Raw genomic sequence first — 25,362 nt, 5'->3', positions numbered from 1 at the left:
TAATTTTGAAGAAAGCCTAATTCAAATAATTTCTACCTCTAAGGAACCAGGAAAAACAACCAGTGCAGGGCCTTGGGGAGACCCTAGAAAAGCTACTTCACCCAATTTAAAAACTGTAAGAGCTGTCCCGGTGGCGTAGCGGTTAAGTTCACGCACTCTGCTTGGGTGGCCCAGGGTACACTGGTTTGGATCCTGGACAGGGACCTATGCACCACTCATCAAGCCATACTGTGGTGGCGTGCCACATACAAAATAGAGGAAGATTGGCACAGATGTTAGCTCAGAGCTAATCTTCCTCAAAAAAAAAAAGTGCCTACCTTGTTTCTTATACAAACTGAGCAGAGAGAAAGACAGAGTTTCTCAACTTACAGCAGGAGTTTTTACCCAGGGTGAGCAAAATTTTATGTTCATGTGCATTTTTCTACGGAGAAGATTCATAACTTTCATCATATTCTCAGAGTTTTATGGCCCTCAAAAAAAAAGATTAAAAACAACTAGTTTAAAGAGAAGAAACGTCAAATGTAAATAAATAGCAAAAAAAAAAGAAATATGTAATGTTTAGCTTGGCAGATCTAGACTCAGTGACCATGCTTTGTATCTGTAATTTGCCTGCTCACAGGTACTTTCATAACTGCCAATTAATAATACTGTAATGAGGGACCAGCCTGCTAGCTTAGTGGTTAAGTCCATGTGCTCAGCTTTGGCGGCCCAGGGTTCACCAGCCCAGATCCTGGGTGCAGACCAAGCACTGCTTGTCAAGCCACGCTGTGGAGGCATTCCACATAAAATAGAGGAAGATTGGCACAGATGTTAGCTCAGCAACAATCTTTCTCAAGCAAAAAGAGGAAGATTGACAACAGATGTTAGCTCAGGGCCAATCTTCGTCACACACAAAAATATTAATAATTGTACTGTAATGAAATCATTTCTTATACCTTTTTCAGCTTAGCTAAACGTGTGACTTAGATAATTAGCTGTTAGGGGCTGAGAAGAATGTGAGGGCCAATCTAAGCTCTCTTTATTCTAGTGGTAAGGTGGCAGCAGGCAACTGCAAGAAGGTATTGTCTGACGATGCCCCTGAGCTTTTAAAACATTGGCTTTATCTTCAGCTATAACTTAAACCTGAGAGAGAATATTACATGTCAAGTGAGACCCCAAATATTTGAGAGCTAGCATGTGAGCGAATCCCCTATCAGCCAAAAACTAATGATTTTTTTAAAAAAATGGTCCAATATTTGCTGCTGCAGAATACTTTTTGGAGCTTTAAATGTTTTCCACCTTAAAGTGTTTTGCTGTGGCCCTCTAAAGGACAAGTTTTTGTTGTTGTTTTGTTTTGCTTTTTTTTGTGAGGAAGATTAGCCCTGAGCTAACATATGTGCCAGTCTTCCTCTATTTCGTATGTGGGATGCCTCCACAGCATGGCTGACAAGTGGAGTTGGTCCGTGCCTGGGATCTGAACCCATGAACCTGGCCAACCAAAGCGGAGCGTGCAGAACTTTAAGCACTTGGCCAGGGGGCGGTCCCAATAAAGGACAAGTTTTTTTGTGTTTTTTTTTTAAAGATTGGCACCTGAGCTAACAACTGTTGCCAATCTTCCTCCTTTTTTTTTCTTCTCCCCAAAGCCCCCCAGAACATAGTTGTATATTTCAGTTGTGAGTGCCTCTAGTTGTGGCATGTGGGACACTGCCTCAGCATGGCTTGATGAGTGGTGCCACGTCCGTGCCCAGGATCTGAACTGGCGAAACCCTGGGCTGCTGAAGCAGAGCAGGCGAACTTAACCACTTGGCCATGTGGCTGGCCCCCAGGACAAGTTTTGAGGCACTCTGTAAATGATAGGAAGTTCCAAGAAAAGCTGCAGGAAAATTATTTTTTATTGAGGGCACCTATCTCTCGGGCATTTGGGACCCTTTTCCTCTAATCTTCACAACAGTAGTTGAGGGTAGATCTATGCATCCTTATTTTACAAATGAGGCAACTGAAGCTCAGATAGATTAAATAACTTGTGAAAAGTTATGCGGCTAGTAAGTTTTAGAGCCAGGATCAAAGCTGTATAAGATAAAAAAATTTTGGTTGTAAACAACAGAAATAGATTCTGGCTAATGTAAGCAAAAGAGGAAATTTATTGCAAGGATATCAGGTGGCTCACAAAATGGACAAGAAAGGACAAGGGGCATTTGAGGGATGAGGCAGCAGGAGCAACTTGACAGAGCACCAGTGCTACTGTGAGTGACCACCTCAGCTGTAAAGTAAGGATGAGCCAACATCAGTCCAACTGGCCTAGCTTGGCCTTACAACCACCTCTTGGCCAGGAAAGGGAAGGCCACCTTGATAAGCCAACCCAGCAGACTCCAAACAATGAGGAAAAAGTAATTCCTCATGGAAATTAAGTGCTTTAATCAAAGGAAGGCAGACATATACTGGGCATCTAAAAACAGCCCATTTTCTTCAATAAACCCAATCTATCCATCTCCAAAGACTTGGCTTTGTCCATTACACCATTCTACTTCTTAAATATGGTATCATGTCAGAACCCTTGTCATTTAGATGTCAGAAAGTTAAGAGGGGAGGAAGAAAGTCACAAGGGACAAGGATGGAGTATTTTATATTGCACCATGATTTTATAAATTAAAATATTTCTTTCTGGTCAATATGGTATATTCTTTGCTAGGAGTGATTCTGGATTTTCCTCTGTGGGCCAATGAAAATAAAATAGAGTTAAACAGACCTGGATCTGATTCTGAGTTCCACCACTTACTGTCTGTGTGATCTTGGGCAAGTCGTGTAACTTCAATGAGACTCATTTTCTTCATGTATAATGAGCTTAAACCCACCGCCTCACCAGATTGTTACAAGCTTTAATTGAGCATATGTATGAAGAGCCTGACATATAAAATACTCTCAGTAAATGTTCTTTCTCCCAATTCCCTCTCTCAACATACTAAAAGATTATAGTATTAGTACTTTTAGTATTCTGAAGATTATATGCTTCTTTTCTTCTGATAGGTGAAGTTTTTCTTGTGGAAGAATATCCAGTTATTTCATGATGGCATTTGCACCTCCAAAAAGCATAGATGGTCCCAAAATGCAGACAAAGATGAGTACCTGGACACCTCTAAACCATCAGCATTTGAATGACCGGGTAAGTGATTAGAGCTATTTTATCAGTTGTATCCGTGCCTTAAAGAAAAAATGTGTTAAAATTTTGGGTTATCAAAATATGAACAGGAATTATTTAGGATTGTGTAATGGATGAAAAAAAAGAAGGATTTTTCCCAAAAACTTATATTGAGCTCTTGCTATATGGGCAAGGCTGGCGATAGACGGACTCCCTGACTGTGATGAAAATGTCTTAGATTTGTTCTTTCTACCACTGTCACTCCTCCTCTCTCTCACTCCAAATGCCTTTTTTCTTCCAACACTGGTGCTCTGCTGGAACCACCAGGATTGATAAAGGAGAGGATAGTCCATGAGGAGTTCCCAAACAACAGATTTTCTTGCTAGAGCTATGCTTACTGGATAATGCTGCATATTTAACCAAATAAATAAAATGAATAAATCGCAACCAAGCACTCACATTACTCAGGTTCTCCTAAGAAGTTTATTTCCTGCTTGCATTCTGGGGAGGCATTATTAGAATACAGTAAACAAAGGCTTGCAGGAGTGGGAAGCTTACTATCGTACTGGGGTATGAGATTGGCCAACCTCTGGGGATTTCTATCCCTGCTTCAGTTAGGGGCAGAATTTACCAACAGATCTGTGAGCATCTATTACAAGGACCACAAATAGTTGGCAGTAAAGTACAATCAAAATCAATAAAACTGACCTCATTATCTTGCTTCTACACACTAGTTCCTCTCCCTGGTGAAAGGCACCACTTTACATTCAAGTCACTCAAGCGAGAAATCTTCCTTCTCCCTGTCAGGTCTGGGATTTGGTTTTCCCCAATTTACAAGCTAATAGCTTAGCCTGTTACTTATGGCCGAAGACACTACTGTTTCACAGTAAAAGACACAAGGTTCTTGGGTCAGAGACAAAGAACTTTATGACTCACAGTGCAGCAAGCAGCATGAGCTTCATGTTTGCATTGGTTCTCCTTGCCCACCTTGTCCCACAGGAGTGATGCAGAGGGCCCAAATAAATATTATACACACCATGGGTTTGCATCACAGCTGATGAACAATGAGCCCAAGGAATCCACTGCTTTTACTGTAAGCAGTAAGCAAGCCTACCCTCAGTCCCTAATGAGGCCGTACCTCATTGCTCAAGGTTGCTTTGCTGTAAACACAACTTGGAGAGACAGCCCAAGAAAATAGTCAGGGCCTTGCATTCTTATTATTCCAAGACATTTAGGAGTATGAGAGGCCCAAGGAGGAGTGTCTACCAGCAGCCCTTCACCTCCACATCCATTTCATTTGCAGGTTCTAGGCTTCTTCTTCCTAGATCTCTTCATCTGGGCCCCTTTTCTCCATTCACCTACATAGCTCCACATTCTCAGTTATACACTCATCATCCTTTGCCTGGTACATTGCAGTCACCCCCTGACTGGTTTCACTGCTTCTATCCCTACCAGTCCATCCTCTATTCGGGTCCCAGAATGATCTTTCTAAAATACCAGTCTAGTCCTGTTATATAACATAGGCCCCACTCCAAAGGGTAAATTTCAAACTCCCACCTGTGGAATTGAAGACCCTTCATGAGTTGACCTCAGCCAACCTCCCAGTTCCAACCCCTGCTACTGCTTCCTCTCCTATCTGGGCCAAGCTCAGTGGCCCCCATATAAGCCGTCTTCTCTCCCATCTCCACGCCTTTGCACGTGCTCTCCTCATTGCCTCCTATAAGAGTCAACTCCAATGTCATTTTCTCTGGGAAGCCTCCTCCTGCTTGCTTTTCTTTTCTCTCATCACTGTTTACCAATTTTCCCACTAGACTGTGATCTGCTAAGAGTTGAGATTCTGTCTTCTCTCTGCATCTCCAGTGCCTGATATGATTTCCGAAGAACAAGGAATGGAGTCAGAGTTCAGCTGTACTCTCTGGACCCCCTTTGTTGACTCTCACCTTCTTGTCCCTACGTCTCTCCTCTCTTAGCCTGGATTGACCTTTTCCTCTCTGAACCTAACAGATACGCTAATCACTCTGGCAAAGCTGGAGTATCAATCCTGACCCCTCCTTCTCTGTACGTTCCTATTTCTACTCTTCTGTTGTGAAACATGAGCAATTCTGGGAGAGACAGAGGAGCCAGCATAGCGATCAGAATAGTGAGAAATAAAAGGGAGAGAGACTGAAAAAGGAAAAAAGTAAAGGAAGTGAGAAAAGAAGAGTGAGAAATAGAAAAAGAAAGGAGGGACCAGGAGATAAAAAAGGAAAGGCAGAGAAAGAGAGAAATCCAACCTTCATCTATCTGTGAGCAACAGTCTATTGAAAATCTTTCTTATTCAGCTCAACAATTATTTATTGAGCACCTGTTTGCAATGCTCTTAGCTCTCCAACAGTTTATGTAACAGCTTCCCTACTTTGCCCCCAAAAAACTTCAGTGTTTATTTTTGAAATCTGTTTTCCCATAGAATTGTGAAGGTTTTATGCACGTGTGAAAAAGTGACTTGAATTGAAATACATATTCGTTGGATGCTTTGATTTTCAGAAATTTTCTTTGAAAAATTAGGAGTCTTGATTGACTTAGCATCTAAGGAGAAAAAGTATCAGAATTGACTGAATGCCTGCTGCAGGTTGGGTTACTAGAGGAGCAGACTCAGATTGGCGTGTAGGGCATTGACTGGGAGGGCTCTCGGGATCAGCACCTGGGAAGGAGAGGGAAAGGAAGGGAAGGATGGGACGTAGGTTTGGGGCAGAGGATGAAGCTGTGTTCTGGTGCAGTCTCAACAAGGCCTCCTCAGACCCCATGGCACATCCTGAAGATCCTTCGGAGTCTTACAATGCATCAAGGGGCCCGGCCTTTTTACTGGCACACTGACCACTCACTGGATAGGACCTTGGACAAGGCGGATCTCTCAAGCTTGTGGATGTTAGCTAGCAGCACTCCCAACAGGGGGGCGAATAAATCCTTCAGTCCTGGAGGGAGCTGGGCAGTGTATCACAGCAAGCATTACATTGTCTTATCTTGGTTCTTGAATAGCTTTTATCAAATTGAATCATAATTGCTAGAGATAACATTTATTTTGTTGTTCAGACCTCTCATTTTATTCCAAAAAATTGTTTTTTGGTTTAGTTAGGTTCTCGTTTGGAGTAAAATTATTTTTTAAAATCTTTGCATGTGTACATACGCATATGTATATGTATAAATGTACATAGATACACACATAGAATTTGTATATGCATATACCAAACTATTAATAGTGGCTTCCCCTAAAGAGTTAGATGGATTTGGGGGAGGTGATCCTGTTAGAAAAGAGCTTTCATTTTTTGCTATACATAGTGCAATAAAATTTCAAATTTTAAAACAATTTTTAAAACAAATATAAATAAAAGTAAACAAAGAACAATAACTTTAGAAATTGAAAATAATTCTGGTTCCAGATCAGCTGTTCCAATAATTTCCTGCATGACTTGAATAAGTCACTTACCTTCTCTGGGCTTTACTGTCCTCCTTTATAAAATGAGTGGGTTGGGTCAGATGACCTTGAAGCTTCCTTCCAGATACCATTCTGACTGTGTGAAAGGGATTAAAAACAGATGCCAAGGATACAGCTGGCCAGAAGGTGTCCATACAATAATTTTAAGGGGTTTTCTACACTTCTGAAACAGGGCATTTGTCACCAATGATCAGCATAATTTTGAGGTCCTATGAGTTTTTTTGTCTTAATTTTGTCTTTCTTCTATTCTGTAGTAAAATGTGAAATATGTAAATACTTCAGACTAAAATAAAAGTCACAGAATTTTAACTTCACAGCAGGCTTTAAGCAGAGAGATTGAATTCAAATTCAGATGCCTAAAAAATAGCATCATAGCATAAGCAAATTTAACAGATTTCAAATAATTCAGGCAATGTGAATCTTGAGAGGAAGAATGTTTTAAGAGTATGTATTTCTTTGCTATCTAGTGTTTTAATTGAAAGTAACCAACATTTCTTTTTCGAGTATGTTCACAGATGTAGAAAAGTACATGTTAAAAAGGTGTTCTGAGAAAAAGCACCTATCAATCAATCATAATTTAGGAGCCCCTAAATGTCTTACTTCTACACTGTAATGATGTCACACGTTGAAATATGTAACTGCGGTGTCAACAGACTAAAATAACAAACATAGGATTTTGACTTAACAGCAGGCTCTGAGTAAACTGTGATATAAACAGACTGCAGCATTCTGCAAAGAAAGAGGATTCATTTTAATATTTCCATTTTGAATCAATACTTTGTTTTCCAGCTCTTTAAGATGAAGAACTTGATTGCAAATCTTTGGAATGAAGACTTGCTCCAAACCAGAGAATATAAAATGCTAAGTCTGACTGAGGACCTGACAATTAAATAATTTGTCTCAAATTATCTTTCTTATCAAGGGTAGAGTTGGAACTAGATCTGAGTTTGTCTAGTGTTTCTCGTCTCCCTCTTCACTCCCAGCAGTTTCTACTTGGGTCTAGATGCCTTTTGGTAAAGAACTGAATTTGCCTGGTCACTGCTTAGACTTGATCATTGGCTCTGTGAAGACTGTTGTTTTAGCCTGAATAACATCCCACCCTATTCCTTTTCTGCTATCTTCCTGCTGACTCTCCTCTCTCCTTCAATTCAGTGCCCCTTTGTTTCCAATGCCCCGTATTGTCATTGGACACCATGGTGGTCATCCCAACCTCCTTTTCAAAGGAGGTTGTGGTTTTGAGGCCTACCCTTTACTTCTTCCCACTGTAAGGCCAAAGTATGGGCAGCAGTTCGTTGAGAATGTAGGGCTGGAAGTCAGGATAGGGAAGACCAAGGTTCTAGTGAGAAAGCAAGCTTGGGGTTGAGCTGAATAGACAGCCTGGAACCAGTGATTTTTTAAAAATGTATAAATGTGATCCCTTTGGCCCTCTGTTTGTTTGTCCGTCCTCTCTGAAATAAGGAAATTGAACAAAAAGGTCTTTAGGATTTCTTTTAGCTCTAAAATTCTTTGACTTTTGAAGCTTTTTGTTCTTGTTGTTCACTTGGCAAGTGTTTCTTGAGGGCCTGCCATGGAACCTGTGGAGCATCTAGGGAAGGTGGTTGTAATCCACATGAGAAGATAAAATGAACAGACACAACCAGAGAGCCATAGCACACGCTGTCTAGTCCAAGGGGAGTGTGGGCTGTAAGTGGAATACAAGTTGGGAGCTAGATCCCTGGGCATCAGAAGTGCTGGTGCTGGTGACTTGGGTTGGGTGATAGATGATTGATAGGATTTGGTTAGACAGAGGAGAAGACGTCAGGAAATATTTGAATCCAGATTTTTGAATCTTCTGTATTCTATAGGCTCTCTTCTATTTTCATCTCGAAATTCTGAGTTTATCTGTTCAGGGTCCTAGTAGCTCAGGTGGCAGTTGATTAGGGGGAGGAGGAGAAGGGCATTGTTTTTCTTCTTCCCTAATGTGTAAAAAGATTCTCTGTGATGTATGAGATTCTCCGGCCGGGAGCAAAACTGACCTTTCACTGGCCTTGAGATTGTTGTCAAAGCAGTTATTTCAATGCCTATTTTGTGTGCCCCTTGAAACTAGTGTTCGAGCGTCTAAAAAAGGAAGGAAAGCATTATCTGTTAGAAGCGTAAAACCAGCTTCTCATCCTCCTCCACAAAAAGGGAAGAAATAGGCCTGAGCTGCTTTCCAAATAGGAACGTTCTTACAGTGCTAGAGAATTTAGAGGAAGGGAAAAACATGATCCCAATTTTGAAAACCGACAGAGGGTGTGTGTGTGTGGGAGTGAGAGAGACATTCACATCTGTTCATTCCTCTCTCTTGCTTCCTCTCTCCATAACTCCCTCCTCTGCCAATATTCCCAAATTAGTCTTCCCTGCCTCAATTATTCAAATGCACACGTGACTGATGCTCGGAAAAACACTTCCACGCCAATATATAAATACACTCACATTGTGCTGATACCTCCATAAGGAGGTTCATTGTCACAACCACATCCATTCAATCCAGCAAACGTGAGTACCTGTAATATGCTATGTACAGCACTCCACACTGGAGCTGAGATGAATAAGACATGGTTTCTGTCCTAAATAGTATATAACAATAAACCTATACAGACAACACTGAGTTGTAAGCCCAGAGGTGGACATATACAAATTTCTAATTCTACAAATGTATAAGCATATGCTTACCCACTTATGTGTGTACACACTGAAATATAAAAACAGAGCTTCTCCTTCATAAATTTCACAAGTTCTCATACTATTGATATTGAAATATGTGGGGGGAAGATCTCCATTTTCCTGGTTTTACTTTGTCATTTTTTTCATCTCCTTTCAAATGCTAAAATTGATTTCACTTTTCAGTTCCATTCTTTTCTTATTTTCTTGCCTTAAAAAAATTTACTTCTTTAAGATGAACTCTTGGAGAAGCTGAGAAAAAAGATACCTTGCCCAAGTTAAAAATAAGTAAAGTGCCTTCTCAGGAATGAAATCTCTCTTTTTATACTCACTGGACACAATGAAAAGACTGTCAGTATTTATTTATTGATACTTTATGTCTTTCTTGTAATGGGTATTTTGTACCATGAAATATGAAATCATTCTATTCTTTTTTAATTTATTGTAGGTATTTGAAGAAAGAAGAGCTCTGCTTGGAAAATGGGTAACCATTTAAAATATAGTTACTTCTATATTATGTTATGTTATTATACAGCCCAAAGAATTCAGTTTGGACGTAAGGTAATGAGTGATTGGTCATTGCCTGAGGAATTTGACTGGTACTTTCTGTATATATCAGTTAGGGTTCAGTCAGGAAAACAGAAACCATACCAGTTATTTTTTCAGACATAATTAAATTGAATAAGTAGCGCTAGTTAAACAAATATTGGAAAATGGAAACAACAAAAAGGGAACACTAAGGTGCCGTGGAGACAGAACTGCAGGAAGAAGCTTTACCAGCTTTACTGATGCCTCAGGAGCTCAGAGAAAGGACCCTGTGGAGCTGGGACCCAGCCCTCTAGGGGACCCGGACTTCTAGGGAATAAAGTAGATGACACCACAGCCAGCTGATTCTGATATAACTGAGGAAGCGTGATGGTTCTGGGAGTGTGGGGAAGATTGGACACTGGAATCAACAGCTACCACCAGGGCAAAGAGTTAGGGTGATACTGCCAGGAAAAGCAAGGAAACGGAAAGGAGTAGGGCTCTTCTCCCTCAGTTTCCCTCTAGTGCTGCCCTCCCCTTTGGCAGCACTTAACAGGGAGCCCACTGTCAAAGGAGAAATATGGTTTATGGAGCCTTAGCCTTCTTTACTCACAAAGTAGTGTGTAGGTGAGTTGGGAGCTGAGAGAAAGGAGCTTGGTAACCAGCACAGTTCATCCATTTGGCTACTTAGCATCCATATACACCGTTGTACATATACTTAAACTTCCAAAGGAAAATTAACAACTTTATGCTTTTACCTAACAAGATACAACTATCCTTTATGCAAATGAAGACTTTCTCACCTTTTCCTCAAAGGAGACACGGAGTCCCAGTGGTCATTGTCCATCCCTGGGTCATGATCAAAGTGTCCATCTCTGGGCAGTGTTCATTAAATTGCTTTACCCTCCCACCTAAAACTCTCTACCGCCCAAGAGAATTTAAAACATATGGTTATGCAAAAACTTGTGCATGAATTTTCATAGCAGCATTATTCATAATAGTCGAAAAGTGTAGAGACCCAAATATCCAGCAACTCATGAAAGGATAAACAAAATGTGATATATCTATAAGAATGGGGATATTATTCAACTTTAAAAAGGAAGGAAATTCTGATATGTTTTACAACATGGATGAACTTTGAAGGCATTATGCTAAGTGAAATAAGCCAGACAAAACAGGACAAATATTATATGTTTCCACATATATGAGGTACCTAGAGTAGTCAGATTCATAGAGGTAGAAAGTAGAATAGAGGTTACCAAGGAATGGGGAATTATTGTTTAAGGGGTGCAGAGTTTCACTTGGGGATGATGAGAGAGTTCTGCAGATGGGTAGTGGTGATGGTTGCACTACAATGTGAATGTACTTAATGCCACTGAACTGGACACTTAAAAATGGTTAACATAGTAAGTTTTCTGTTATATATATTTTACCAAAACTTTTAAAAAGCAGGGGTAAGAAAAAGGAATAAAATACTGATACATGCTACAGCGTGAATGAACCTTGAAAATAATGTCCTAAGTGAAAGAAACCAGACATAGAGTCCACATGTTATATGATTCCATTTGTATGAAATGTCCAGAATAGGTAAATCCATAGAGACAGAAAATAAATTAGTGGTTTCCACGGCCTAGGGGACAGGAGGAAGATGAATTGACTGCAATGGGTACAAAATTTGTTTCTGGAGTAATGAAAATGTTCTGGAATTAGTAGTGATGATTATACAACCTTGTGAATATGCTAAAAGCCACTGACTTGTACACTTAAAATGATTAATTTTATGGCCTGTGAGTTATATCTCAATTTAAAAAGTAAATCGGGAATCCTTTTTAAAAACTATACTTGGATTTCTTTAACTCTTGATATATGTAACAAACTTGAAATATTCCATCTTTAAAGCTTACAGTCAAAGGCTTCTTTCTCAAGGGAGCATCTTTGACCTGGAATGTAACAGTAGGCAGAATGCCCTTTCCTATGAGTTACTGAAACTCATTTTCCTAAATGTCTTCGTCCATCAGGCTGCTATAACGAACAACCTAAAAAGACTAGGTGGCTTATAAATGACAGGAATTTATTTCTTCTAATTCTAGAAGTCCAAGATCAGGGTGCTGGCAGACTCAGTGTCTGGTGAGATCTCGCCTTCTGGTTCATAGACTGCTGTCTGTTGGCTATAACCACACATGGCAGGAGGGTGAGGGATCTCTCTGGGGTCTCTTTTATATAGATGCTATACCATCACCTTGGGGATTAGGTTTCAACATATGAATTTGGGGGACGCAAACATTCAGTCCATGCACTGAGACTAACACAAAGTACTATTTCTTACTGCTCTTGTTGGTCTCAGTTGGTCACCAGTTCTTTTCTGTGTGGTCTACAAGCTCCAGTCTGAGGCTATTTATTAACCTAAATTTTTAAAAAATCGTATATATGGTATCTCTGGAAGGATTCACAAGAAAGGGGGCAACATGGTTTCCTCTGGGGAGGAGAACCGTGAGTCTGAGACGGTGCAAAAGAGTCTTTCAGCTGAATAGACTTTCGTATCTTTGGGTTTTTTTAATCATGTGAATGTATTACCTATTCAAAATAATAATAAAATTTTACAAAATAAGTTTACTAAAAATTAAGAAGTGAAAAATACCAAAAACTTTAAATGTAGCTGAGTTTTTCTCATATTCTATTTATACTTTTAAACTGACTTTGCATCTGTTACCAATAACTTAAAAAGAGACTTATTCAGAATGACTATTTTTGCACCATCACTTCACTTACTATTAGTGGAAATCCCTGAGTTAATGTAACCAGGGCTAATGTTCACCCACTGTTTGGAGTGTCTGACCAGCTTCTGTCTATTTTGATTGCTTGGTGGCATTGCTAATTATTAAATATTTTTATTTAATAAACCCTGGATAAAATTCAAGGTCTTCAAACTTTTTTAAAGATCTTGTTTATTCTTTTCTTTTTTTTTTTTATTAATGTTATGATAGATTACAACCTTGTGAGATTTCAGTTGTACATTTTTGTTAGTCATGTTGTGGGTACACCACTTCCCCCTCTATGCCCTCCCCCCACCCCCCCTTTCCCCTGGTAACCACCGATCAGATCTCCTTATCAGTATACTAATTTCCACCTATGAGTGGAGTCATATAGAGTTCGTCTTTCTCTGACTGGCTTATTTCGCTTAACATAATACCCTCGAGGTCCATCCACGTTGTTGTGAATGGGCCAATTTTGTCTTTTTTTATGGCTGAGTAGTATTCCATTGTGTATATATACCACATCTTCTTTATGCAATCATCAGTTTCTGGGCATGTAGTCTGGTTCCACGTCTTGGCTATTGTAAATAATGCTGCAATGAACATAGGGGTGCAACGGACTCTTGAGATTTCTGATATCAGGTTCTTAGGATAGATACCCAGTAATGGGATGGCTGGGAAATAGGGTATTTCTATTTTTAACTTTTTGAGAAATCTCCATACTGTTTTCCATAGTGGCTGTGCCAGTTTGCATTCCCACCAACAGTGTATGAGGGTTCCTTTTTCTCCACAACCTCTCCAACATTTGTCACTCTTGGTTTTGGATGTTTTTGCCAATCTAACGGGTGTAAGGTGATATCTTAGTGTAGTTTTGATTTGCATTTCCCTGATGATTAGCGATGATGAACATCTTTTCATGTGTCTATTGGCCATATTCATATCTTCTTTTGAGAAATGTCTGTTCATGTCCTCTGCCCATTTTTTGATCGGGTTGTTTGTTTTTTTGTTGTTAAGCAGTGTGAGTTCTTTGTATATTATGGAGATTAACCCTTTGTCGGATAAGTGACTTGTAAATATTTTTTCCCAATTAGTGAGCTGTTTTTTTGTTTCAATCCTGTTTTCCCTTGCCTTGAAGAAGCTCTTTAGTCTGATGAAGTCCCATTTGTTTATTCTTTCTATTGTTTCCCTCAACTGAGGAGTTACAGTGTCCGAAAAGATTCTTTTGAAACTGATGTCAAAGAGTGTACTGCCTATATTCTCTTCCAAAAGACTTATTGTCTCAGGCCTAATCTTTAGGTCTTTGATCCATTTTGAGTTTATTTTGGTGTGTGGTGAAAAAGACTGGTCAATTTTCAATCTTTTGCATGTGGCTGTCCAGTTTTCCCAGCACCATTTGTTGAAGAGACTTTCTTTTCTCCATTGTAGGCCCTCTGCTCCTTTGTCGAAGATTAGCTGTCCATAGATGTGTGGTTTTATCTCTGGGCTTTCAATTCTGTTCCATTGATCGGTAGACCTGTTTTTGTACCAGTACCATGCTGTTTTGATCACTGTAGCTTTGTAGCATGTTTTGAAATCGGGGATTGTGATTCCGCCAGCTTTGTTTTTCTTGCTCAGGATTGCTTTAGCAATTCGTGGTCTTTTGTTGCCCCATATGAATTTTAGGATTGTTTGTTCAATTTCTGTGAAGAATGTTCTTGGGATTCTGATTGGGATAGCATTGAATCTGTATATTGCTTTAGGTAGTATGGACATTTTAACTATGTTTATTCTTCCAATCCATGTGCAAGGAATGTCTTTCCATCTCTTTATGTCATCGCCAATTTCTTTCAAGAAAGTCTTGTAGTTTTCATTGTATAGATCCTTCACTTCCTTGGTTAAGTTTATCCCAAGGTATTTTATTCTTTTCGTTGCGATTGTGAATGGGATTGAGTTCTTGAGTTCTTTTTCTGTTAGTTCATTGTTAGTGTATAGAAATGCTACTGATTTATGCACGTTAATTTTATACCCTGCTACTTTGCTGTAGTTGTTGATTATTTCTAATAGTTTTTCTATGGATTCTTTGGGGTTTTCTATATATAAGATCATGTCGTCTGCAAACAACGAGAGTTTTACTTCTTCGTTACCTATTTGGATTCCTTTTATTTCTTTTTCCTGCCGAATTGCTCTGGCCAGCACCTCCAGTACTATGTTGAATAGGAGTGGTGAAAGTGGGCACCCTTGTCTTGTTCCTGTCCTCAGAGGGATGGCTTTCAGTTTTTGTCCATTGAGGATGATGTTGGCTGTGGGTCTATCATATATGGCCTTTATTATGTTGAGGTACTTTCCTTCTATACCCATTTTACTGAGGGTTTTTATCATAAATGGGTGTTGGATCTTGTCGAATGCTTTCTCTGCATCTATTGAGATGATCATGTGGTTTTTGTTTTTCATTTTGTTGATGTAGTGTATCACGTTGATTGACTTGCGGATGTTGAACCATCCCTGTGTCCCTGGTATAAATCCCACTTGATCATGGTGTATAATCTTTTTGATGTATTGCTGTAATCGGTTTGCCAAAATTTTGTTGAGGATTTTTGCATCTATGTTCATCAGTGATATCGGCCTGTAGTTCTCCTTCTTTGTGTTGTCCTTGTCAGGTTTGGGGATCAGAGTGATGTTGGCTTCATAGAATGTGTTAGGGAGTTCTCCATCTTTCTCAATTTTCTGGAACAGTTTGAGGAGAATAGGTATTAAGTCTTCTTTGAATGTTTGGTAGAATTCTCCAGAGAAGCCGTCTGGTCCTGGACTCTTGTTTTTGGGGAGGTTTTTGATTACCGTTTCTATTTCCTTACTTGTGATTGGTCTATTCAGATTCTCCATTTCTTCCTGATTCAGTTTGGGGAGATTGTAGGAGTCTAGGAATTTGTCCATTTCTTCCAGGTTGTTCAATTTGTTGGCATGTAGTTTTTCATAGTATTCTCTTATGATCTCTTGTATTTCATTGGTATGTGTTGTGATTTCTCCTCTGTCATTCCTAATTTTATTAATTTGTGATTTCTCTCTTCTTTTCTTGGTGAGTCTGGCTAGGGGTTTGTCAATTTTGTTAATTCTTTCGAAGAACCAACTCTTTGTTTCATTGATCCTGTCTATTGTCTTTTTTGTTTCAATATCGTTTATTTCTGCTCTTATTTTTATTATTTCCCTCCTTCTACTGACTCTGGGCTTTGTTTGTTCTTCTTTTTCTAGTTCTGTTAGGTGTCGTTTGAGGTTGCTTATGTGAGCTTTTTCTTGTTTAGTGAGGTGAGCCTGTATTGCGATGAATTTCCCTCTTAGGACTGCTTTTGCTGCATCCCAAATGATTTGGTATGTCGTGTTCTCATTTTCATTAGTCTCCAGATAAAATTTGATTTCTTCTTTAATTTCTTCAATGATCCATTGTTTGTTGAGAAGCGTGTTGTTTAGTCTCCACATTTTTGCACCTTTCTCTGCTTTTTTCTTGTAGTTGATTTCTAGTTTAATAGCATTATGATCAGAAAAGATGCTTGATATTATTTCAACTCTCTTGTATTTATTGATGTTTGCTTTGGTTCCCAAAATATGGTCAATCCTTGAGAATGTTCCATGTGCACTTGAGAAGAATGTGTAACCTGCTGTTTTTGGATGAAGTGTTCTATATATATCTATTAAGTCCATCTGGTGTAATTTTTCATTTAATTCTATTATTTCCTTGTTGATTTTCTGTCTGGATGTTCTGTCCATTGGTGTTAATGGTGTGTTGAGGTCCCCTACTATTATTGTATTGTTGTTGATGTCTTCTTTTAGTTCTATTAAGAGTTGCTTTACAAATTTTGGTGCTCCTGTGTTGGGTGCGTATATATTTATAAGTGTTATGTCTTCTTGGTGGAGAGTCCCTTTTATCATTATATACTGTCCCTCTTTATCTTTCTTTATCTGTTTTGCTTTGAAATCTACCTTGTCTGATATTAGTATAGCGACACCTGCTTTCTTTTGTTCATTATTAGCTTGGAGTATTGTTCTCCATCCCTTCACTCTGAGTCTGTGTTTGTCTTTGGGGCTGAGGTGTGTTTCCTGGAGGCAGCATATTGTTGGGTCTTGTTCTTTGATCCATCCTGCCACTCTGTGTCTTTTGATTGGGGAGTTCAATCCATTTACATTTAGAGTGATTATTGAGACGTGGGGGCCTACCACTACCATTTTGTGTCTTGTTTTCCGGTTTTCTTCAGTTTCCTTTGTTTCTCGTCCCATGGTTTAATCTGTTCTGATGTAGAGCTGCTACTCTCTGTTGTTGTCCTTCTACTTATCTCCTCTGCTCTTGGTTTTGTAGCCCCTTTCCTTTTTTGGATTTTTCAGGAATGAGGGTTTTCCTGAGGATTTCCTGAAGAGGAGGTTTTGTGGCAATGAACTCCCTTAATTTTTGTTTATCTGGGAAAGTTTTTATTTCTCCATCGTATTTGAAGGATATTTTCGCTGGGTAGAGAATTCTCGACTGTAGATTTTTGTCCTTCAGATTTTTGAATATATCATTCCACTCTCTTCTAGCCTGTAAAGTTTCTGCTGAGAAATCTGCTGATAGCCTGATGGGGGTTCCTTTGTAGGTTAGTTTCTTTCGCCTGGCTGTCCTTAGTATTTTCTCCTTGTCGTTGACTTTTGCTAGCTTCACTACTATATGCCGTGGAGTTGGTCTTCTTGCATTGATAAAGTTTGGAGATCTATTGGCTTCTGTCACCTGAAGATCCATCTCCCTCACCAGATTTGGGAAGTTCTCAGCCATTATTTCTTTGAATAGGCTTTCTGCCCCTTTCTCCTTCTCTTCTCCCTCTGGTATACCTATAATCCTTATGTTGCATCTCCTAATTGTGTCTGATAATTCTCGGAGAGTTTCTTCATTTCTTTTTAGTCTTGCTTCTCTCTCCTCCTCTGCCTGCAGCAATTCTATATTGCCATCTTCCAAATTGCTAATTCTTTCCTCCATATTATCGGCCCTACTGTTCAGAGCATCTAGATTTTTCTTAATCTCCTCTATTGTGTTCTTCATTTCCAATATTTCTGTTTGGTTCTTCTTTATCTTATCAAACTCTTTTGTGACATAGCTCCTGAACTCGTTGAGTTGTCGGTCAGAATTCTCTCTTAACTCATTGAGAATTTTAATGATGGCTGTTTTGAAGTCATCATCATTTAGGTTATATATCTCATTTTCTTTGGGATTGTTTTCTGTGTATTTGTTACTTTCTTTCTGTTCTGGAGATTTAATGTATTTTTTCATATTGCTTGATGTTGTTGATTTGTGCCTCCTCATGGAGATAGAGTTTAGTTGCTCCTTTCACTTGTTTCAGCTGCTGCGGTGGGGGAGCAGCTGTTTATACTGCACCAACCAGGAACCCTGTCCACAGTTGCTAACTGGGCCTGGGCCCCTCCTCGTAGCCACAGTGGCCCTTTGGATTCCCTCCTCTGCCGTGGGGGCCATCACAGGGGGGCTTCAGGCTGCTGGTGCCTACTGTTGCAGCCCACCTAGATGTGCTCTCTCCTTGGGGTCTGAAACGGTGTTATGGGCTTTTCCAGCGGCCAGGGGTGGGATCACTTATATTGTCGCTCCGTTGCTGTCGGCACCCACAAAATCTCACTTGTCCTCTATGGGTCGCAGGAGAGCTATTGGCATCTTCTACAGTCTGTGGTTAGTTCACCTAGCTATGCTGCTTTTGCCCTGGGGTCTTCCAGCCTTGTGGCTGGCGGCTGGGTGCCTTCTACTGGTGCTGTGCAGAGGCTTTCCCTAAGGCTGCTGTGAGCCTGTAGGGTTTCCCCCTAGGCTACGAAGCTGGGTCTCTGGAACTCTCCCCAGCCCCAGTCCTCTCCGAGATCTCTGGCTATCCCTAGTCCCACGGGGCGGGCAATGGCAGCTGGGGGTCGCCCCGCCCTCTGGGATTCTCTCCGGGCCTCTCCCGGAGCCCTGAATGCTGGGCGTGGCCCCTCTGCTAATGGCAGACAGAGAGTTTTGCCTGCTGCCCGGGTGGAACTCCGGCGCTTCCCCTCCGGGTCGCAGAGCCGGCCTTTGAAAGTTCCCCCAGCCCCGGTCCTCTCCGAGATCTCCAGCAATCCCTAGTCCCACGGGGCGGGCAACGGCAGCTGGGGGTTGCCCCGCCCTCTGGGATTCTCTCCGGGCCTCTCCCGGAGCCCTGAATGCTGGGCGTGGCCCCTCTGCTAATGGCAGACAGAGAGTTTTGCCTGCTGCCCGGGTGGAACTCCGGCACTTCCCCTCCGGGTCGCAGAGCCGGCCTTTGAAAGTTCCCCCAGCCCCGGTCCTCTCCGAGATCTCCAGCAATCCCTAGTCCCACGGGGCGGGCAACGGCAGCTGGGGGTCGCCCCGCCCTCTGGGATTCTCTCCGGGCCTCTCCCGGAGCCCTGAATGCTGGGCGTGGCCCCTCTGCTAATGGCAGACAGAGAGTTTTGCCTGCTGCCCGGGCGGAACTCCAGCGCTTCCCCTCCGGGTCGCAGAGCTGGCCTTTGAAAGTTCCCCCAGCCCCAGTCCTCTCCGAGATCTCCAGCAATCCCTAATCCCACAGGGCGGGCAACGGCAGCTGGGAGACCTCCGTACCCTCAGCGACTCTCTCTGGGACCCTCCGGGCGCCGCGAACACCAGGCGGGGTCTCCCCGCCAATGGCGGGGAGAGACTCTCCCCGTGGGCTCAGGTGTGCAACTCCAAAGTTTCCCTCTGTGTTTAGGAGTAATTGTGGAGGGTTTAGGTAGGGTTCTGGTCACCTGTTTCCACCGTCGCTCCTCTGTTGTGTGCTCGCTCCTGCCCTAGATGTGTGTAGATCCTCTGGGGGCGTCCGTTGGAAGAAAGCTGCTTGCGGGTACTAGGCTGCTCGTCGGGGTCGGAGAGTTTTCACCTATTTCCACATCCTCCCGGAGGAAAGTCCATCCGCCTTCCGATGTATAGTCGCGTGGGTGTCTCAGACGTCCTGAGATGCTGTCTGGATATCCTTTGTCAAGCGATAAGTGTCCAAATAATTGTAGACTCGAAGGGGGAGAGACAAAGAGGACTACTCACGGTGCCATCTTGGATCTTTTCTGACTGTTTATTCTTTTCTTTTACCATAACTAATAGAACCATGTATTTGCAAAGATCGCTGATTATCTTCTCTGAGAGACTAATTTATGAGGGCAGATATGGTTCTATTGTGATCTTTGGTGTACCTTCCTTGATACTACCAGCATGTAATAAATATTTTCTAAATGAATAAATGATACTCACTGGTTTTTCTCTTTTGCCCAACAAAAAACGTATTCGTTAAATTCACTAGACCATGTAGTAGTCTATATACCTCCATGAAAGCTCCATGAATTAAGTTTGAGGAGGATATTTCCAATTCACCCTTATTTGATTTTCTCTCTCCTTTTTGGTTTTTAGATTTTTTCGTGTTTTGTGTTTCATGAGCACCATAAGAGATTGATAACATAGGAAATGCATTTTCATAAAAAGGAAAGAGAAATAAGGATACCAGTTCTTTACTTAGCATTACTTGGGAGTTTCATTGTAGGGATCAAGTATTAGTTTTAAAGCTCAATCCAGTATTAGAAGTAACGTCATTGTTTAAAACAATCTGGACATTGTAAGGTAAGATGTAATATGAAACCTATTCTATGATAACCAATCTGAAAGTATTTTATATTTGGCCATAGAATGTCACTTTTCTTCATACATTTGCACATGTTCCTGTCTGATCTTCTGTACAGTAACAACAAAATAATTGAGAAACTGAAAAGCTCTTCTACTTTGCTATTGCATGCCACTTAAGCCTTTGTCTCTCGAATCTTCTCTGCCCTTCAGTTCCTGTTAGAAAAGGCAACTGCCTCCCGTTAGACAGAAAACAACAGCAGAAGTATTTTAGTTGAAAATAAAGCATCTCAAACTTTTTCTCAGCATCTTTGTTGTGAACAGAAACAATAGTAATGTTATAAAGAATTTGAAAAAGACTAGATGGCATTACTTTTAACCTGCTGGAAACAACCATACTCAGAGTAAAAACTCAAAAGAGAAACGGGGGAAAATATTTTGTAAATTGCATGATAGATAAAGATTAATATCTGGGATATAGAAAGAGTTGCTACTAATCAACAAGATAAATACAAATACCTCTATAGAATAATGGGCTAATAGAAGAATGTGAAATATACAAAAATATATAAATGGCCAATAAACATGTAAAATATGCTTATTTTTACTAAAATTAGAGAAATGCAAATTCAAACAATGAGATTCCGGGGCCAGCCCTGTGGCTGAGTGGTTAAGTTTGCGCGGTCTACCACGGCAGCCCAGGGTTTGGATCCTGGGCGGGGACATGGCACCGCTCATCAGGCCACATTGAGGCGGCGTCCCCTATGCCACAACCAGAAGGACCTGCAACTAAGATATACAACTATGTACCAGGGGGGATTTGGGGAGATAAAGCAGAAAAAAAAAAAAAAAAAAGATTGGCCACAGTTGTTAGCTCAGGTGCCAATCTTTAAGAAAAAAAAAAAAAAGATTGGCCACAGTTGTTAGCTCAGGTACCAATCTTAAAAAAAAAAAAAAAAAAAGATGAGATTCCTGCACGAGCCCCCTTTGTCTCTGAGGCAAAAACTGAAACAATAGATAATATCTAATGTAAGTAAGGATTCATTGGGGAGTAGGAGAATATCCTAAAACACAATTGGAGGGAATGTAAAATGGTACAGACTTTTAAAAGATGATTTGACAGTATCTATTAAATTTTTAAATGCAATATCCTTTATGCTTGTAATTCCACTTCTATTTATCTGTACTAGAGAAATACTCACTTGGGACATGAAAAGGCAGATCTCAGGATATTGCAGGGTTTTTGGGGTGTGTATTGGAAACAACCTAAATGGTATCAATAGTAAATTGAGTAGATAAATCATGGCATATCCATCCTACCGTGAATGAATGTGAAAACAATATGCTCTGGTTTTATGGCTATATTTTGTTTGTTTTTTAAACTGATGTGTAGTATTCCACAGGATGGGTAAACTCTAATTTGCTGAACTGCTTCTCTATTGATGGATGTATGTGTAAGTAAATGCATACTTATACAAATCACAAACATCAAACTGCATACGAGCAGTCGTCATTTCCGGGGACTTCAGTAAGATTGATGGGGAGGAGTGGTTAAGGAGGATTTTCATGGTTAATTCTGTATGTACCTATTTGAAACTTTTAAAACAACAATGTATTCATACTTTAATTGTGAAGTTAACTTCTTGATAATAGGACTCAGAAACTCAACCAGATTAATGTAACCACTAAGCAAAAAGGAACAAGCCTCCCCCTTCATCTTATCCACCACACCCTGAGAACTTTTCCTTGCCGTCCAGTATGAGATGAGTGGAACCCCGTGGCTCTAGCAACTGTCCTCACTTCCTCAAACTGCAGCAAGAATCCTTGCAACAACTACTCCAAACATAGGATTTTCACAATTCTGTTGAGTTAGGAAAGCCCTATAAAAAGGCATTAAAAATAATTATAAAATATAATTATAGTCTAATTATGACTATCATGTAATGTAATGTAATATAATATAATGTAATGTGGAAAAGGAACTAACTGTGACGTGAGATACCATACAAGATACCAGAATAGGAGAATGATCCTAGCTGCTCCCCAATCTCACACATTGGATCCCTGGCTACTATGCTCTGGGTATTTTTACTTGCGAGGTGATGCAAGAAATGTGGGAGATTATCGAATTCCAGTGGGGTTAACTCTTCAGGGGTTATTTACTTTTTGAATTGTTCCTAGCACCTTTTAAATTCCAAAGGGATTTTCCCCAACATTAAGCATTCTTCTGAGTCAACCTGGCTGCCTTCAATGGCTAGGAGTTCAAGGAATGCAAATTCATTTTCTATTAACCTAAACAAGCACAATTAGAAAGGAAAATCCCTACAGGCAAAGAATACCTATCAAAGCCAAATTTAAATTACCTTTGACCACTGTAATCAGGGAAATAAATGAGGAACCAATGTAATTATCTTTTTAATCTCTAGAGGAAAATGTTTTAATATTTCCTTTTATCGATTTCTTCAGCATTTTATGATACTAATTTTTTTATATTCATCTTCAGTCGCTATTCTTCAATCTGAGCCCATTCTCTTCTTGTGAACATCGGTGAAGGGAGATGAGCTAACCTCAGTCATTCTAAATGTACTTCCCCTCTTTGCCAATGCACAAACGTGGTAATTTTATGCTTTTTAATTTAGTTATTTGCATATACATTCTTTTTACATTGATTTAACCTCCATATTTATTATTTTTTTAACATAACTTTGATATTTTATAACAATAGCTGCCATATCTACAATGAGTCATGCACTCTAGTAGGAATTTCATACGTATATTATTTTATTCAATCCTCACAACAATCCTACAATTTAGATATAATTATACTTAGTGTATAAATGAGGAAATTGAGAGGTTGCTAGTGGTGGAGCTGGAATTAGTGACTTATTTCTAAAGAGTATTAGAAATAATAGAATATTGGAAGTGAGACTCCTGATGGCCTTATTCCCAAACCCACCATTAATCTGTAATGCCATATTTCCTCTTATCATGTTGATGTTTTACAGTTTGCTTAGCTGATCCCCTATTGTTAGGCATTTTGGATTTTCTCTGATTTCTTGCAGTGATAATAAGATTTCATGAAAATTTTTTTGTAACCATAATTGTCCTGGGTCCCTTCAAAGCTCAGTTTCTACAGAACTGTGTAGCACTGCCTAAAAGTAATTTAAAAAATTAATTCCCATTTTCATTTTGTCTCTCAAAGAAAAATCACAGGGGATTCAGTTTAAAACTCATAACAGGGGTAGGCTCAGAGGCAGTGGTTAAGTTTGCGCGCTCTGCTTCTGCAGCCTGGGGTTTGCAGGTTTGGATCCCTGGCGCGGACCTACACACCCCGCATCAAGCCATGCTGTGGCAGCATCCCACATGCAAAATAGAGGAAGATGGGCACAGATGTTAGCTCAGGGCCAATCTTCCTCACCAAAAACAACAAACAAACAAAAAACCTCCTAACAATACTTCTCAGATCTCCTTCCTTCACTCCTCAGTTCTCTCACATGCTGTAACTGCTGTTGAGGCGATTACAGTCTGAACCCACAAGCTCCCAATAAGTCAAAGCACCACAGCTCTTGTGTCACCTCATACCTCCTCCTTAGCTCCTTATTTTACAGATCAATGCAGCTTCTTGGGCCTGGTCCTTCCCATGCCCCTAGCCGTTCCAGTTTGTCTTATCTTTATTCATTCTCATAATCCATCCCCAAAGGAAAGAAGTTTGTTTTTGTGGGAGTTGGAGATGTGGATTGTATAGAGAAAAAGGAGAAATCAGAGAACACTTACACATGAATAAATTTTAGTCATTTATTTGAAAGTTAAGGTTTAGGGTTTTTTTTTTTTTTCTCATTTTGGGTTTTTTTCCCGCCTTTGAATTATGGTCTCCAAAGTGAGATTCATGGGTCATTGAATAATATAATATAATATATAATAGTGAATAATTTTTTGTTGTTTTTGAGTTCAGAATACTCATTATCTTTTTAAAAAATATCTTATTGAGGTCATATTGGTTTATAACATTGTGTAATTTCAGGTGTACATTGTTATATACCAGTTTCTGTATAGACTGCATCATGCTCACCACCAATAGTCTGGTGTTTATCCATCACCATACACATGTGCCCCTTTACCCATTTCCCCTCCCCCACCATCTTCCTCTCTGGTACCCACTCGTCTGTTCTCCGTATCCCTGTGTCTGTTTATCTTCCACGTATGAGTGAGATCACATGGTGTTCATCTTTCTCTTCGATTAACACAATACCCTCAAGGTCCATCCCTATTGTTGCAAATGGGTCGATTTTGTCTTTTGTATGGCTGAGTAGTATTCCACTGTGTATGTATACCACTTCTTCTTTATCCATTTATCAACTGATGGGCACTTGGGTTGCTTGCACATCTTGGCTCTTGTGAATAATGCTGCAGTGAACACAGGGGTGCATAAATCTCTTTGTATTGTTGATTTCATGTTCTCTGGACAAACACCCAGTAGTGGGATAGCTGGATCATGTGGTATTTCTATTTTTAATTTTTTTGAGAAATTTCCATACTGTTTACCATAGTGGCTGCTGCCCCAGTTTGCATTTCTATCAGCAGTGTATGAGGGTTCCCTTTTCTCCGCATCCTCTCTAACATCTGTTATTTTTTGTCTTCTTACGTATAGCCATTCTGATGAGTGTAAGGTGATGTCTCTTTGTAGTTTTGATTTGTATTTCCCTAATAATTAGTGACATTGAACATCTTTTTCATGTGCCTGCTGGCCATCTATCTATTTTCTTTGGAAAAATATCTGTCATATCTTCTGCCCATTTTTTGATCAGGTTGTTTGCTTTTTTGTTGTTGAGTTGTGTAAGTTCTTTATATATTTTGGAAATTAACCTCTTATTGGATATATGATTTGCAAATATTTTCTCCCAGTTGGTGGGCTGTCTTTTCATTTTGTCCATGGTTTTCTTTGCCTTGCAGAAGCTTTTTCATCTGATGTAGTCCCATTTGTTTATTTTTTCTTTTGTTTCTCTTGCCTGAGTAGACATGGTATTTGAAAAGATGCTATTAAGACTGATGTGGTAGAGTGTACTGCCTATATTTTCTTCTAGAAGTTTTATGGTTTCAGGTCTTATTCAAGTCTTTTATATATTTTGAGTTAATTTTTGTATATCGTGTAAGATAATGGTCTACTTTCATTCCTTTGCATGTGGCTGTCCAGTTTTCACAACAC

General features: G+C 40.0%; 1 protein-coding gene across 4 annotated transcripts in view; it reads left to right on the top strand.

Annotated features, from left to right (window-relative positions):
- Positions 1 to 25,362, top strand: part of FBXO16 (F-box protein 16) — a 67,123-nt gene that overhangs the window by 5,539 nt on the left and 36,222 nt on the right. For all 4 annotated transcript variants that reach the window (XR_011436660.1, XM_014737833.3, XM_023636217.2 and 1 more), the window contains exons 3-4: positions 3,004 to 3,139; positions 9,718 to 9,753. Coding sequence is in view for 3 of the 4 variants with exons in the window: in XM_014737833.3 (XP_014593319.3) it covers positions 3,041 to 3,139; positions 9,718 to 9,753 (135 nt within the window). In the remaining variant the exon portion in view is untranslated. The remainder of the gene's footprint in view (positions 1 to 3,003; positions 3,140 to 9,717; positions 9,754 to 25,362) is intronic.

This window comes from Equus caballus, chromosome 2, assembly GCF_041296265.1.
Source record: "Equus caballus isolate H_3958 breed thoroughbred chromosome 2, TB-T2T, whole genome shotgun sequence".
NCBI classification, from domain to species: domain Eukaryota; kingdom Metazoa; phylum Chordata; class Mammalia; order Perissodactyla; family Equidae; genus Equus; species Equus caballus.
The sequence above is the reverse complement of the archived record's forward strand: the minus strand, read 5'-3'. Positions and strand labels throughout refer to the sequence as shown.